Source organism: Mirounga angustirostris, unplaced genomic scaffold, assembly GCF_029215605.1.
Source record: "Mirounga angustirostris isolate CCGP_5_RB_7025 unplaced genomic scaffold, mMirAng1.0.hap1 SCAF_4, whole genome shotgun sequence".
Taxonomy (NCBI): Eukaryota; Metazoa; Chordata; class Mammalia; order Carnivora; family Phocidae; genus Mirounga; species Mirounga angustirostris.
In genome coordinates, this window is record NW_026991712.1 from 184,649,795 (window position 1) to 184,665,744 (window position 15,950).

The following is a 15,950-nucleotide window of genomic DNA, read 5'->3' on the forward strand; positions in this document are numbered from 1 at the left end:
GCTTTCTTCTCTTGCTATAGCTTTTAACTTCACACACTGTCACCTCCCACATAAAAGCCTGACACTTGAGGCAATAAAGGGCTCATTCCCGGTACAAGCGTCACAACCGTTCCACAGAGCCGCCACGGGGACCACTGGCAAATCAGAGCTCCATCGGCCAGGCCACGCACGTGTGATCTCACTGAGAAGATCTTGTAACGGCCAAAGACCACCTGGGTCTCACGGAGGATCCTGCTAGATATGAATACTACATCTAATGTGAATCCCACATCTTGCGTTTTAACTCCATTCAAACACACTCGCGTATCTGAAATGCCAATCTCTTACTCCTCTCCTCCCCTGTCAATCATACATCAGAGTAGGTGCCCTGTAACATTCCAACCAGGAAACACACCTGCAGTCAAAAGACCTGGACTCAAAATCAGAGGGACTGTGCAACCATATATAAATTATTTAATAACTGTACACGTTATTTTGTTGTTTGTTGGTGAGGTAGAAAGATCTGCGAGGGCTGTGATTTTCAGTGGTTTCACTGCAATGTGTATCAAGTGCCTCGGGCACTGTCTGGCACAAAAAAACATCATATAAGACAGCTGTTGTCACCGTGCTTACTTGGATGTCTATTCCTTGAGGGATTGTCTGGCTCTGCATCCAAGAGTGCACCTTGACCAGCTCCTCCCTCTGCCTGCGTGAGAACCGGGGCTGCCGCCCCCGCATGCCTGCCAGCTTCCCCAGGTCCTCTCTCAGGACAGCCTCTGTCACCCTGAGGACAAACGAGCAACCTTAGTCCTGAAGAAGGCACAGGGTTCTTCTGTTATCCAAGACAAGCACTTCTTGGCTTTGCGATATACTTTATATCTCTTGCTAATATATAATGTGGTGAAGCCAGAGCACTTTTTCTTGTTGGAAAGCATCTGCACGGTGCTTGAATGAGGCAGACCGAAGAAACGGATTCCCCTGAGCTCCTCTCTTCTTGTAGAATGGGAAAAATTCGGAGTCTAGAAAGAAAAGTTCTGGTACTTGGGTGCCATCATGGAAGCGCTGCCTTACTCTACTTTCTGGTCTCACAATGCACAACATGTCAGTCTGGTGTGGATCGGACTGTGTGTGTGGCACCACCATGGCCACTGTCCTAGGATCACTCATCATTTGACTTCAAATGAATGAATGTGAAAATCTAGTTCTCTAAGAGCCATGTATAAAAAACATAATTTAAAAATCATTTTGCATTAAACAACATACTTAAGAAATCATCAAAAAAACCCTCATAAAAGTGGGTCTTCTGAAGTGCTTTCTTACCTCTCAGGTACCTGGTATGTCATTAGAATGCACTCAGGAGTTTGTTTTATCATTCTCCACATGGACTCTTCAGCTAAACTGGGAAATGTTTCCTTTTGTACATCCTGAGACTGCTGCCCGTTTGAGGTGATTTCAGAAGAATAATCAGTACTAGCGAAGTACATACTGCTCTCACTGCTTCCTAACAAAGATCAACAACAATTACAGGTTAGGAGATACCTCTTAGGGGCCAATTTGCCAAACTTATTCCTCAAAGACTCTGGCAACCAGCTGACAGTCTTTGTTACCACGCAGCCGAGCCACGGTCCTGGGTGACTTCACCTCCCAGTTCCTCCACCTTCCCTAGATCTCCCTCTCACTCCTCCTGAGCTGACCACGCTCAAGGCCATACCTTGATCCTTTTTATCACTTGCAACTGCTCCATGTCAGCTCCATCTCCCAAACCACTAACATCTTACTCAGCTTTACTTGCTAGTCTGCTTGTTCAAGTGCGTCAACTACAAATCTGAAACCGTGCCTCAGCCCTTCAGCTCAGAGCCCAGCACCCATCATTCAGTAACATGCTTTGCAATACCCGAGATTTCTTTTTCCCTCTGACTTTTCACAACTATCCAGATGTCAATTGTCATAAAGCCAACTGTCAGTTTTGTTCTTATGTAAACCCTAGTAGCCAAAGATATGGAGAAAAGTCATAAATAATAGGGTACACTGGTTCATCATCATTAAAAGGATCGTTCAAATGCTGGGTAACTCTGCTATGGTCTCTGGCCGGCACACCAGCCTGTCCTAGCAAGGACCACTTTCTACACCTCTGCTCCCTCACTCTCTTCTGATAGAAACGGAATTCATTATCCTGACACTAAATGTAAACTTACTCATATCTACACTCTCTCCTCACCTCCTCCTGTTACAACAGAGAAGCTATCCATCCATCCCACGGCCCATCCCTTTATGGCTGCTATGGAGCCTTGCAGATCATTCTTTTCCTATCTTGCATCTGACCTTTCTAGATCCTTTTCATCAACTTTGAAACAATAAAACAAACAAAAAACCCAAAGTACCTCTCTAATTTTTTAAAAAATTACATGGGCAGATATAAAAGATGTTTTTCCTCACTTAAAAAAGAAAAACTCCCTAAAAGGTAATTGTTTAAAGCAACAACAATAACAATTTTATTGTGGTGTTTATAATACATGTAGAAAGAATATTTTTTGTAAGCAAAAACAGCACAGAACATGAAGGAGAAATGGAAGCACTCTTTTAAGGTTCTTTTTTTTTTTTTGGTTGAATTTTTTTTATTTTTATTTTTTTTATTCTTATGTTAATCCTCATACATTACACATCATTAGTTTTAGATGTAGTGTTCCACGATTCATTGTTTGTGCATAACACCCAGTGCTCCATGCAGAACGTGCCCTCCTCAATACCCATCACCAGGCTAACCCATCCTCCCACCCCCCTCCCCTCTAGAACCCTCAGTTTGTTTTTCAGAGTCCATTGTCTCTCATGGTTCGTCTACCCCTCCGATTTCCCCCCCTTCATCCTTCCCCTCCTGCTACCTTCTTCTTCTTCTTCTTTTTTTTTTTTCTTAACATATATTGCATTATTTGTTTCAGAGGTACAGATCTGAGATTCAATAGTCTTGCACAATTCACAGTGCTTACCAGAGCACATCTCTTTTAAGGTTCTTAGACATAAAGTGATATAATACATATGAGGTCTGAAGGTTAACTGTGACAGATAAAAGATGAACTTGTAAATCCTAGAGCAATGACTAAAAAAAGAAAAAACAATGAGAGGTATAGCTGAGAAGCCAGCAACAGAGAGAAAAATAAAATCATTAAAAACACATAATTATCAAAAAGGAAGAGGGGAGGAGGAGAAAAAAAGAAAGAACAGATGAGACAAACCTAAAACAATTAGCAAGATGGAAGATTTGATTTACACTTGACCATATAAATAGTCACATTAAATGTAAATGGTCTAAGTATTCTACTTTAAAGGCAGAGACTGTGATATGAGTAAAAAAAAAAAATCAACACCCAACCATACGCATTAACAGATAAGTTAAAAGTAAAAAAAAAGGAAGAAATATGCCAGATAAACACTAATCAAAATAAAGCTTATCTGAAAGCTATATTACTCAAAAGAATATGGTATTACCCTAAAGCTAGCCATAAAGATAAATAGAACAGAAAAGAGAGTCTCCAAACAGACCCAACATATACAGCCAATTTATTTTCAAAAAAGGTGCCAAGGTAATCCAATGGGGAAAAGATTAATCTTTTTGACAAACGGGACAGGAACTGGAGATCCACACGCAAAGAAGATATCAACCCTTACCTCACACCACATATAAAAATTAACTAAAAATGGATCACAGACCTAGCTACAGAAGATTGTTAAAACAGGGGTGCCTGGGTGGCTCAGTTGATTGAGCATCAGACTCGGTTTTGGCTCAGGTCATGATCTCAGGGTTGTGGGATCAAGACCCACATTGGGCTCCGCAGCACAGAGTTTGCTTGTCCCTCTCCCTCTGCTCCTCCCCTTGCTCGTGCTCTCTTAAATAAATAAATAAAATCTTAAAAAAAAAAAAGATTGTTAAAAAAGACACAGCAGGGACACCTGGGTGGCTCAATCAGTTAAGTGTCTGACTTTTGACTTTGGCTCAGGGTTGTGAGATTGAGCCCCACGCTTGGGATTCTCTCTCTTCCTCTTCCTGTGCCCCACACCCACCCATTTGTGCATGTACACTCTCTCTCTCACACACACACACAAAAAGACACTACAAGCCCCAAATGGAGTCACCTGTGCTTGGCCCATGTCAGCAAACCAAGACTTAATACCTAACCTAACTGCAGTTTCATCTTCCCAGGAATGTAACTTTTAACCAGTCAACATGGAATTACCTGGTCAGGACTAATGAGGTAATCTACCTGATAAACCCCTTCCATTTCCCTTAGGACTGTGACCTTGTCTGAAATTATGTATTCTTTAGTAGTAACTTCCTTTTCCTGCCCCCTTTCTGCCAAACAAAACAAAACAAAACCCCCCCAAAAACAAAAACAAAAAAACCATTCCATTTTGTATAGCTCTTCAGAACTCCTTTCTGTTGCTAGATGGGATGCTGCTCAATTCATGAATCATTGAGCAATGCCAATTTGATCTTCACATTTACATAGTTAAATGTTTTTTTGTTTAACAAGATAAACCTATAAAACTTCAAAAGGAAATAGGAGACTATCAGTGACTTTGAGACAAAGAAGAGCATTACATAATGATAAGGGGGGTTCAATACAACAAGAGGCTATAACACTTGTAAACGTCTATGTACTCAACAGAGGAGCACCTAAATACACAAAACAAACATTAATAGACATAAAGAGAGAAACTGACAATAATATAATAATATTGGGAAACTTTCACACCCCACTTACACCAAAGGACAGATCAGACAGAAGGAGACAATGGCTCTGAATGACACATTAGACCACACAGGACTTAACAGATACATATGAACATCCCATCCAAAGAGAGCAGAATACACATTCTTTTCAAGTGCATATGTAATGTTCTCTAGGACAGATCACATGTTATGCCACAAAACAAGTCTCAATAAGTTTAGAAAGACTGAAATCATATCAATTATCTTTTCTGACAATTATATAAAACTAGAAATTAATTATAAGGAAAAAACTGGAAAAAACCCACAAATAACGTGGAGGCTAAACAACATGCTACCAAAAAACCAATCTATCAAATCAAAGAAGAAATAAAAAAAACACATGGAGACAAATGAAAATGTAAACATAATGGGCCAACGGGAAGCAGCAAAAGCAGTTCTAAGAGGCAAGTTTCTAGCAATAAGGGCCTACACCTCAAGAAACAAGAAAAATCTCAAAATAATATAACCATAATACCTAAAGGAAACAGATAAAGAGCAAACAAAGCCCAAAGTTAGTAGGAAGAAGGAAATACAGATCAAAGCAAAAATAAATGAAATGGAGACTAAGAAAACAGAGAAAAGATTGATGAAACCATGTGGTGGTTCTTAAAAAAAAAAGAAAAAAACAACAAACTGATAAAACTTTAGCCAGACTCATCAATAAAAAAGAAAGAAGATTCAAATAAAATCAGATGAAAGAAAAGTAACAACTGACACCACAGAAATACCAAAGATTAAGATAGACTACTACAAGAAACCATATGCCAGTAAGTTAAGGCAACCTGGAAGAAATGGATAAATTCCTAAAAACATAAACTTCTAAAACAAAATCTGGAAGAAATAAAAATCTGAACAGACTGATGACTTGTAATGAAACTGAATCAGTAATCAAAAAACCCTCAACCAACAAAAGTTCAGAACCAGATGGCTTCACAGGTGAATTCTACCAAACATTTATTTAAAAAAATTTTTTAAAGTTCTATTTATTTAAGTAATCTCTATACCCAATGTGGGGCTTGAATTCATGACCCTGAGATCAAGAGTCACATGCTCCACTGACTGAGCCAGCTAGGTACCCCTAATTCTACCAAACGTTTGAAGAAGAGCTGATACCTATTATTGTCAAACTATTTCAGAAAATCAAAGAGGAAGAAAAGCTTCCAAATTCATTCAATGAGGACAGTATTACCTTGCTACCAAATCCAGACAAAGACACCACAAAACAAGTAACTACAGGTCCATGTTATCCCTGATGAACACAGATGCAAAAATCCTCAACAAAATATTAGCAAAATGAATTAACAATTTGTTAAAAGGATTATTCACCATGATGAAGTGGGATTTATTCCAGGGATGCAAGGATAGTTCAATATCTGCAAGTCAATCAACATGAAATACCACATTAACAAAATAAAGGATAAAAACCACATGATCCTCTCAATAATTACAGAAAAAGCATTTGACAAAATTCAGCATCCATTCATGATAAAAACTCCCAACAAACTGGGTTTAGAGGGAACATATCTCAACATAATAAAGGCCACAAACCCATAGTTAATATCCTACTCAATGGTGAAAAACTGAAAGCTTTCACTCTAAGATCAAAAACAAGACAAAGATGTCCCAACTTTTATTAAAGATTTTATTTGTCAGAGAGACAGACAGAGAGAGCGCACAAGCATGGGGAGCAGCAAGCAGAGGGAGAAGCAGGCTCCCCGTTGAGCAAGGAGCCTGACATGGGACTCAATCCCGGGACCCTGGGATCATGACCCAAGCCAAAGGCAGACACCCAACCAACTGAGCCACCCAGGTGTCCCACTCCAACTTTTATTCAACACAGTACTGGAAGTCCTAGCTTTAGCAATCAGACAAGAAAAGGAGATCAAAGGCATCCAAATTAGTAAGGCAGAAATAAAACATTATTTGCAGATGGCATGATACTATATATAGAAAACCCTAAAGGCTACCAAAAAACTATTAGAACAAATAAATTCAGTAAAGTCGTGAGCACAAAATTAATACAGGGAAATCTGTCACATTCTATACACTAATAATGAAGTAGCAGAAAGGAAAATTAAGAAAAAATCCCACTGGGGTGCCTGGGTGGCTCAGTCAGCTAAACCTCTGCCTTTGGCTCAAGTCATGATCCCAGAGTCCTGGGATCAAACCTCATGTCAGACTCCCTGCTCAGTGAGGAGTCTGCTTCTCCCTCTGCCTCTGCTCCCGCTCTCTCTCTCAAATAAATGGATAAAATCTTAAAAAAAAACAAAAGACACTAATTTGAAAAGATATATCCACCTCCATGTTTGCTGTATTATTATTTACAATAGCCAAGATATGAAAGTGACCTAAGCGTCCACCAACAGATGAAAGGATAAAGAAGAGGTGGTATATATACACAAGGGAATATTACTCAGCCATAGAAAAGAATGAAATCTTGCAATTTGTGACAACATGGATGGAGCCAGAGAGTATATGCTAAGCAAAATCAGTCAGAGAGAAACAAATATCGTATGATTTCACTCATGTGGAACTTAAGAAACAAAACAAATGAACAAAGGAGAAAAAAAAGAGAGACAAACCAAGAAACAAACTCTTAACTACAGAGAACAAACTGATGGTCACCAGAAGGGAGGTGGGTGGGGGATGGGAGGTCACAGGGATGGGGATTAAGGAGTATACTTGCTGTGATGAGCACTGGGTATTATATGACGTGCTGAATCACTACATTGTACACCTGAAACTAACCTAATACTGTAAGTTATTAGTTACAGTATATAGTATATATACTATATAGTATAGTATATAATTACAACTATACTGAAATTAAAATAAAAACCTTAAAAAAAAAAAGATGTGATGCGCATGAATATGCGCATGCACACACAGACACTGGAATCTTACTCAGCCTTAAAAAAAGAATGAGATCCTGTCATTTGCGACAACATGGATAACCCCAGAGGGTATTATGCTAAGTGAAATAAGTCAGAGAGAGAGAAATAAGTCAGACAGAGAAACACTAATACCATATGATTTCACTTATATGTGGAATCTAAAAAACAAAAGAACAAACCAACTAGAAACAGATTCATAAATACAAAGAACTAGTGGTTGCCAGAGGGGAGGGGATTGGGGGATAAGCAAAATAGGTGAGGGGATTAAGAGGTACAAACTTCCAGTCATAAACAAACAAGTCATGAAGATGAAAACTACTGCACAGGGAATATAGTCAATAATACTGTAATAATGTTGTATGGTGAGATGGTAACTACACTTATCATAGTGAGCACCGCATAACGGATAGAATTGTTGAATCACGATGTTGTACACTGGAAACTAATATAATGTTGTATGTAACAAGACTTTAATAATAAAAATAAAATAAGTTAACCATACACTTTACACATGACCTAGCAATTTCATTCCTAGATATTTACTGAATAGAAATGAAAACGTATGTCCACAAAAGGATGCAGACTCAAAGTTCAGGAGCTAGGCTAAGCATTATTCTTAATAGCCCCAAACTAGAAGCAACTGAATAAACCATCAAGCGGTGAATGGATCTCCATACAAATTAATTCTGCTCCATAATAAGAAGGAACAAGTGACTGATACATACCAATAAGGACGAATCTCAGCAGCACTGTGTTAACTGAAAGAACCCTAATACAAAAGACTGCATACTGGACCATTCACCTAATATGAAATTACAGAAAAATCAAAACTAGAGTGATAGAAAGCAAATCAGTGGTTGCCAGGAGCTGGAGCATCAGGGCAGAAACTGATTCTAAAGGGTCACAGAAGAACTCTTCCAGATGATGGAAATGTTCTATGTGGTAATTGTGGTGCTGGCTACACTAATGTATACATTTGTCAGAATTCTTGTTTTGTACACCCAAATTTGGTGAATTCTACTGTAGGTAAATGTACCCCAATAAAGTTTATAAAAAAAGAAAAAAGACTTCACTCCCACATCAGTACCAAAACCAGCACACAGTGAGCTCCTGGCAACAGAGCTGGAAGAACTCATCACTCTGATCCACTACCTGATGCCGCAGAGCCCGTTGCAGACGGCGACTCCTCGTATAGTAATGCCCTGGACAGTTCGCTGGCGGTAACACGACAGCTCTTCTTCCCACTATTGCCCGGGACACACTGCAGAAAGTAAGGGCATAAGAAAAGATTGTAACCTCTCAAGCATCATATTACAAAATAACCGGCAGATCTTCAACTTCACATGTTAAACAGAATAAAGTGCATACATAAGGCACAGGTCAAACAGTTTAGCCTGTCCCCAAGAATGTGATTTTGACCTTTCTATGTAATATTAAAGATACTGCTGGTTTCTGAGCACCTACTACACACCAGGCACCATACAGTTGTATGTTTTTTTGTTTTGTCATTCCAAAAATATATACTGAACGTTTTGTAAGTTCTAAGCACTATTCCCAAAACTGAGGAATAGTGAACAAAACAGAGGTCCAGCTATCCTGAGCTTACATTGCATGGGAAGGATTATAGGAATATTACTTCATTTAATCCTCAGAATAAGCCATCAAGGATTAATCTCTTCATTTTTCAAGTGAGGAACAAAGGAAGGCTGACTGATTTGGTTCAGCTAACACGCCAAACAAGGGCCAGAGTGTCTGCATTCCTGTTTTGTTCCACAGCCCGGCTTTGCTCACTGGGATACACTGCCTTGCACATTTCTAGCAAGTGCACTAATATCAGGCTTTGAAATTTCAGCATATTTTCTTTTTTGGATCATCAGATTGTGAACATTTGTCAAAAAAGGGTATTATGCCTTGAAGGGAAGACTGAAGAAAAACCGTAAAGATTCACACTTGTCTTGAGTCCTATACCTAAATAGAGAAACATCTTGTTCACCAAAGTTTAACTGGACACATACCTCTGAGAATGATTTTTAGGTAAAGAGATGAAAAGTTAAAGGAAAATAATCATGCAGTTTTTGGTTTTGAAAATGATGTGCATAAGTGTGGAACTAGTTGCTTACTTTACTGAGCAGTAATGAGCAGAAAGTGGCTCCCTCCCTGCCCTCCGTCCATACCTGGTATCCCTCAACTGTACCTGCAAGAGCGCACTCACTCCATTCAGGTCTTGTCAATATGGTTTACTCCTGCCTTACCACACCGTAACCCCAGTTGTAAGTAAGACAATATATTTTACAGGCAACAGATATGTTAAGTTTAATGTCTGGATATCAATTTTTTTAAATTTTATTTCTTTATTTCAGAGAGAGACTGAACATGTGTGCATGTGAGCAGGGGTAAGGGCAGGTAGATAGAGTGCATATTTCTGGAAAACAAAGCTGCCTCAACCCCAGCTGTGGTGCCGATTACCCTCTAGGCCTTCAGTGTTGAGCCCCAGGGCAAGAACCTTAATTTTAATGAGGACCCACATTTATGTTCTCGCTCATGTGCTGGAGGTGGGATCACTTACATACTTAGCTTCCGGGCAAATATCCCTTCTCATTTGATCTGAAGATTCACAGGATCTGAGCATGTCTGCTTGCAGTAAGTTTAGCTGTAGTGGTGAGCTGCTCCTTGAGTTAATGCAGGGGTGCTCTCCACATGGCGTCTCCCGTTTTCCTTCTGCCCACCTCTGGCTGAAGACAGAGGATGGCGGCTCCAGGTGTGGAGTCACCGCGGATACCGAGGGCGGTGTTCCAGAAGAGCCCGCTGCTCCCAGGAACGCATACGGACAGAAGGATGGTGACAAGAGGGGACAGCCAGGGGGGTCAGGCAGGAAAATGGTCATCACAGTATCTAAGGAAGGAGAAGGGAGAGCAGGAAAAGACTGCAAGTCGTTCCATAAAGGGGGCTTAGGCAGCTGGTCAAGTGTGGTCAGGGACGCTGCGTGCTCTCTTCCCACAGAGGGCAGGGCCGGGGCGGGGCGGGGCAGGATGAGGTAAGGAGCCAGGCTGGGAACCATCAGGGCAGCCGGGAAGGACAGGCTGGAGGCCTGTGGAGAGGAGGCAAGGGAAGGGCCCCAGGGCTGCCTGTACTGGCCATCTCCTCCCAAGCGGGGACAGAAGGTGTCCTGAGCGCCCCTGCTGTTCCACAGTCCCCGCGGCTTCTTCCGCCTGTGCTTCTCCTTTGTGTAGCCAGCTGATTGGGCCTGCTTGGAAGCAGAGTCTCCTGAAAGCAGAGAGAGGGAGGCATATTATGGAAAACTGGAACCAAAAAAGAAGACAGGAATGCCACTTGCAGGTAATTATAAGTAGATTAGGAAGGAATAGACACTTGTCAATAGTAACCATGTCCACTCCTACTTACACTGAAAACATGAGCAAGATCCTGGATAAAAGCTGTTGTTGTAAAATAAACTTATTTCAGTATCTCTCAATCACTTGCTTATAAAATCAGCTTCTCGGATCCAGGATCTAAGAAAGATCCCAGATAACAAAGTTGGTATGAATTTATTCTGTCAGCATCTCTCAGTTTCTTAGAAGCAAAACCCCTATTCCTTACTCCATACCTCCCAGTACTTACTTACACATATTTATAAAATTGATCAATGAAACACAGTTTTTAAAATATAAGTACCTTGAACACACAAATGTTTAGCTTTGTTTCTGCTTTCTTGCTGAAGACAGGATCTGTAGGGTGATGAGAGGATCTTTTTCCGGAATTTATCAATATAATTCTGTTCCTCCTTCTGGGTGTGAGCTGACAGAACAGCCTTCGTGAGCCCTATGTGTTTAAATTCTTCTGAGGTTAGTGGAGCTGGGTGTGTGCCTGGGGTCCAGGGCTCACACGCTGGGGCACCATCCTCTGCTGGAATCACTTCTGCTGAGGTAAGGAGACAGATTTTATCTTTTTATTAACATATAATGTATTATTGGTTTCAGAGGTACAGGTCTGTGATTCACCAGACTTTTATAATACCCAGTGCTCATTACATCACATGCCCTCCTTAATGTCCATCACCCAGTTACCTCAACCCCCCCACCCCCTTCCCCTTCAGCAACCCTCAGTTTGTTTCCTATGATTAAGAGTCTCTTATGGTTTGTCTCCCTCTCTGATTTCAGTCTTGCTTTATTTTTTCCTCTCTTCCCCTATGATCCTCTGTTCTGTTTCTTAAATTCCACATATCAGTGAGATCATATAATTGTCTTTCTCTGATTGACTTATTTCACTTAGCATAATACCCTCTAGTTCCATCCACGTCGTTGCAAATGGCAAGTTTTTATTTTTTTGATGGCTGAGTAATAATCCATTATATATATATATACCACATCTTCTTTACCCATTTATCTGTCGATGGACATCTGGATTCCTTCCATAGTTTGGCTATTGTGGACACTGCTGTTATAAACATTGGGGTGCAGGTACCCCTTCGGATCACTACATTTGTATCTTTGGGGTAAATACCCAGTACTGCAATTGCTGGGTCATAGGGTAGCTCATTTTCAACTTTTTGTGGAGCTTCCATACTGTTTTCCAGAGTGGCTGCACCAGCTTGCATTTCCACCAATAGTGTAAGAGGGTTCCCCTCTCTCCACATCCTCACCAACATCTGTCCTTTCCTAACTTGTTCATTTTAGCCATTCTGACTGGTGTGAAGTGGTATCGCTTTGTGGTTTTGATTTGTATTTCCTTGATGCCAAGTGATGTAGAGCACTTTTTCATGTGTCTGTTGGCCATTTGGATGTCTTCTTTGGAGAAATGTCTATTCATATCTTCTGCCCATTTCTTGATTGGATTATTTGTTCTTTGGGTATTGAGTTTGAGAAGTTCTTTTTTTTTTTTTTAAAGATTTTATTTATTTGAGAGAGCACAAGAGGGGGTAGGGTCAGAGGGAGAGGCAGACTCCCCACCGAGCAGGAAGCCCCGATATGGGACTCAATCCTGGGACTCCAGGATCATGACCTGAGCCAAAGGCAGTTGCTTAACCAACTGAGCCACCCAGGTGCCCGAGTTTGATAAGTTCTTTATAGATTTTGGATACTAGCCCTTTATCTGATATGTCATTTGCAAATATCTTCTCCCATTCTGTCAGCTGTCTTTGGGTTTTGTTTCCTTCACTGTGCAAAAGCTTTTATCCTGATGAAGTCCCATTAGTTCATTTTTGCCTTTGTTTCCCTTTGGAGATGTGTCTAGCAAGAAGTTGCTGTGGCCGAGGTCGAAGAGGTTGCTGCCTGTGTTCTCCTCTAGGATTTTGATGGATTCCTGTCTCATATTTAGGTCTTTCATCCATTTTGAGTCTATTTTTTGTGAATGGTGTAAGGAAATGGTCCAGTTTCATTCTTCTGCATGTGCCTGTCCAGTTTTCCCGACACCATTTGTTGAAAAGGCTGTCTTTTTTCCATTGGATATTCTTTCCTGCTTTGTTGAAGATTAGTTGACCATAGAGTTGATGGTCCATTTTTGGGTTCTCTATTCTGTTCCATTGATCGATGTGTCTATTTTTGTGCCTGTTCCATACTGTCTTGATGATGACAGCTTTGTAATAGAGCTTGAAGTCCAGAATTGTGATGCCGTCAGTTTTGGTTTTCTTTTTCAACATTCCTTTGGCTAATCGGGATCTTTTTTGGTTCCATATAATTTTAGGATAATTGCTTCCAGCTCTGTGAAAAAAGTTGATGGTATTTTGACAGGGATTGCACTGAATGTGCAGATTGCTCTAGGCAGCATAGACATTTTAACAATATTTGTTCTTCCAATCCATGAGCATGGAATGTTTTTCCATTTCTTCATGTCTGCCTCAATTTCTTTCCCGAGTGTTCTATAGTATTCTGAGCATAGATCCTTTGTCTCTTCAGTGAGGTTTATTTCTATGTATCTTCTTATGGTTTTGGGTGCAATTGTAAATGGGATTGACTCCTTAATTTCTCTTTCTTCTGTCTCAGTGTATAGAAATGCAACTGATTTCTAAATAGATATGCATTGATTTTATATCTTGCCTCTTTGCTGAATTCCTGTATGAGTTTTAGGAATTTTAGGGTGGAGTCTTTTGGGTTTTCCACAGAGTATCATGTCATCTGAGAAGAGTGAGTTTGACTTCTTTGCTGATTCTGATGCCTTTTATTTCTTTTTGTGTCTTGACTGCTGAGGCTAGGACTTCTAGTACTATGTTGAACAGCAGTGGTGATAGTGGACATCCCTGCCATGCTCCTGATCTTAGGGGAAAAGCTCTCAGTTTTTCCCCATTAAGAATGATATTTGCTGTGGGCTTTTCATATATGGCTTTTATGATATTGAGGTATGTTCCCTCTATCCTTACACTGTGAAGAGTTTTAATCAAGAAAGGATGCTGTACTTTGCCAAACGCTTTTTCTGCATCAATGGAGAGGATCTTATGGTTCTTGTCCTTTCTTTTATTGATGTAGTGCATCACGTTGATTGATTTGTGGATGCTGAACCACCCTTGCAGCCCAGGAATAAATCCCACTTGGTTGTGGTGAATAATCCTTTTAATATACTGTTGGATCCAATTGGCTAGTATTTTGGTGAGAATTTTTGCATCCATGTTCATCAGGGATATTGGTCTGTAATTCTCCTTTTTGGTGGGGTCTTTGTCCGGTTTTGGGATCAGGGTAATTAATGCTGGCCTCACAGAAAGAGTTTGGAAGTTTTCTTTCCATTTCTATTTTTTGAAACAGCTTCAGAAGTATAGGTATTAATTCTTCTTTAAATGTTTGGTAGAATTCCCCTGGGAAGCCATCTGGCCCTGGGCTCTTGTTTGTTGGGAGAATTTTGATTACTGTTTTAATTTCCTTGCTGGTTATGGGTCTGTTCAGGTTTTCTATTTCTTCTTGTTTCTGTTTTGGTAGTTTGTACATCTCTAGGAAGGCATCCATTTCTTCCAGATTGCCTAATTTGTTGGCATATAGTTGCTCGTAATATTTTCTTATAATTGTTTGTATTTCTTTGGTGTTGGTTGTGATCTCTTCTCTTTCATTTGTGATTTTATTTATTTGGGTCCTTTCTCTTTTCTTTTTGATAAGTCTGACTAGAGGTTTATTGATCTTATTCTTTCCAAGAACCAGCTCCTAGCTTTGTTGATCTGTTCTACTGTTCTCTTGGTTTCTATTTCATTGATTTCTGCTCTAATCTTTATTATTTCTTTTCTCCTGCTGGGTTGAGGCTTAATTTGCTGTTCTTTCTCCAGCTCCTTTAGGTGTAGGGTTAGGTTGTGTATTTGAGACCTTTCTTGTTGCTTGAGAAAGGCTTGTATTGCTATATACCTTCCCTCTTAGGACCACCTTTGCTGCATCCCAAAGATTCTAAACAGTTGTGTTTTCATTTACATTGGTTTCCATGAATTCTTCTTTAATTTCCTGGTTGACCCATTCATGCTTCAGTAGGATACTCTTTAGCCTCCATATATTTGAATTCTTTCCAAATTTCCTCTTGTGATTGAGTTCCAGTTTCAAAGCATTGTGGTCCAAAACTTGCAGGAGATGATCCCAATCTTTTGGTACCAGTTGAAGACCTGATTTGTGACCCCGTATGTGATCTATTCTGAATGCTCCATGTGCACTCAAGAAGAATGTGTATTCTGTTGCTTTGGGATGGAATGTTCTGAATATATCTGTGAAGTCCACCTGGTCCAGTGTGTCATTCAAAGTCCTTATTTCCTTGTTGATCTTCGATAGATTTCATCTTAATTGCTACCAATTATTTGCATTTATTTATTTTCACTAATTTGCTTTTCAATAAATTCTTACAACCATTATTACAATAGCTGGAATATAAAACTTCATCAACCTAGCAAATAAATCGGTTTTACTTTTTCTGCCTTTCTTTATACTCTTTGTACACTTGTATATACATTGTACAGAGTTGTAACACTCAGTGTGTACATACATATTTATTAAAATCTTATTGTAAATATTTTATCTTCTTAGATTATTCCAAATGTTTTTTATCTTTGAATTAATTTTACAAATCTGTAATATATTCATGGGGTTCAAAAATCAAAAAGCCTTGAAAAGGCAGTCAGTAAATCCTTCCCACTCCTGTCTACTATGTGCCTAGTTCTTGATTTTCCTCACAGAAAACCATTTCTTTCATTTTCTTATCAGTTCAGTTTATGCACCTATAAAGAATCATGAATATAGATTTTTACCTCAGAGGCATGTAATATGTACACTATCTATAGTGTGTTTTCTTCACTTAATGGTGTCCCTTCTAGCAGTACAATGGCAGCTGTCTTACACTTTTTCTGTATCATAGGGCTT

The 15,950-nt window shown here is 39.7% G+C and overlaps 1 protein-coding gene across 12 annotated transcripts in view; it reads right to left on the bottom strand.

The window, feature by feature from the left end:
* The window catches only part of PER3 (period circadian regulator 3), a 57,320-nt gene that overhangs the window by 2,943 nt on the left and 38,427 nt on the right, over nt 1-15,950 (bottom strand). For 8 of the 12 annotated variants that reach the window (XM_064590007.1, XM_064590008.1, XM_064590014.1 and 5 more), the window contains 5 exons: nt 11,311-11,556; nt 10,205-10,902; nt 8,791-8,899; nt 1,300-1,480; nt 613-763 (listed from right to left, as the gene is read on the bottom strand). In XM_064590007.1, coding sequence (XP_064446077.1) covers nt 613-763; nt 1,300-1,480; nt 8,791-8,899; nt 10,205-10,902; nt 11,311-11,556 — 1,385 coding nt within the window. The other 4 variants (XM_064590009.1, XM_064590010.1, XM_064590011.1 and 1 more) reach the window with 4 other exon arrangements.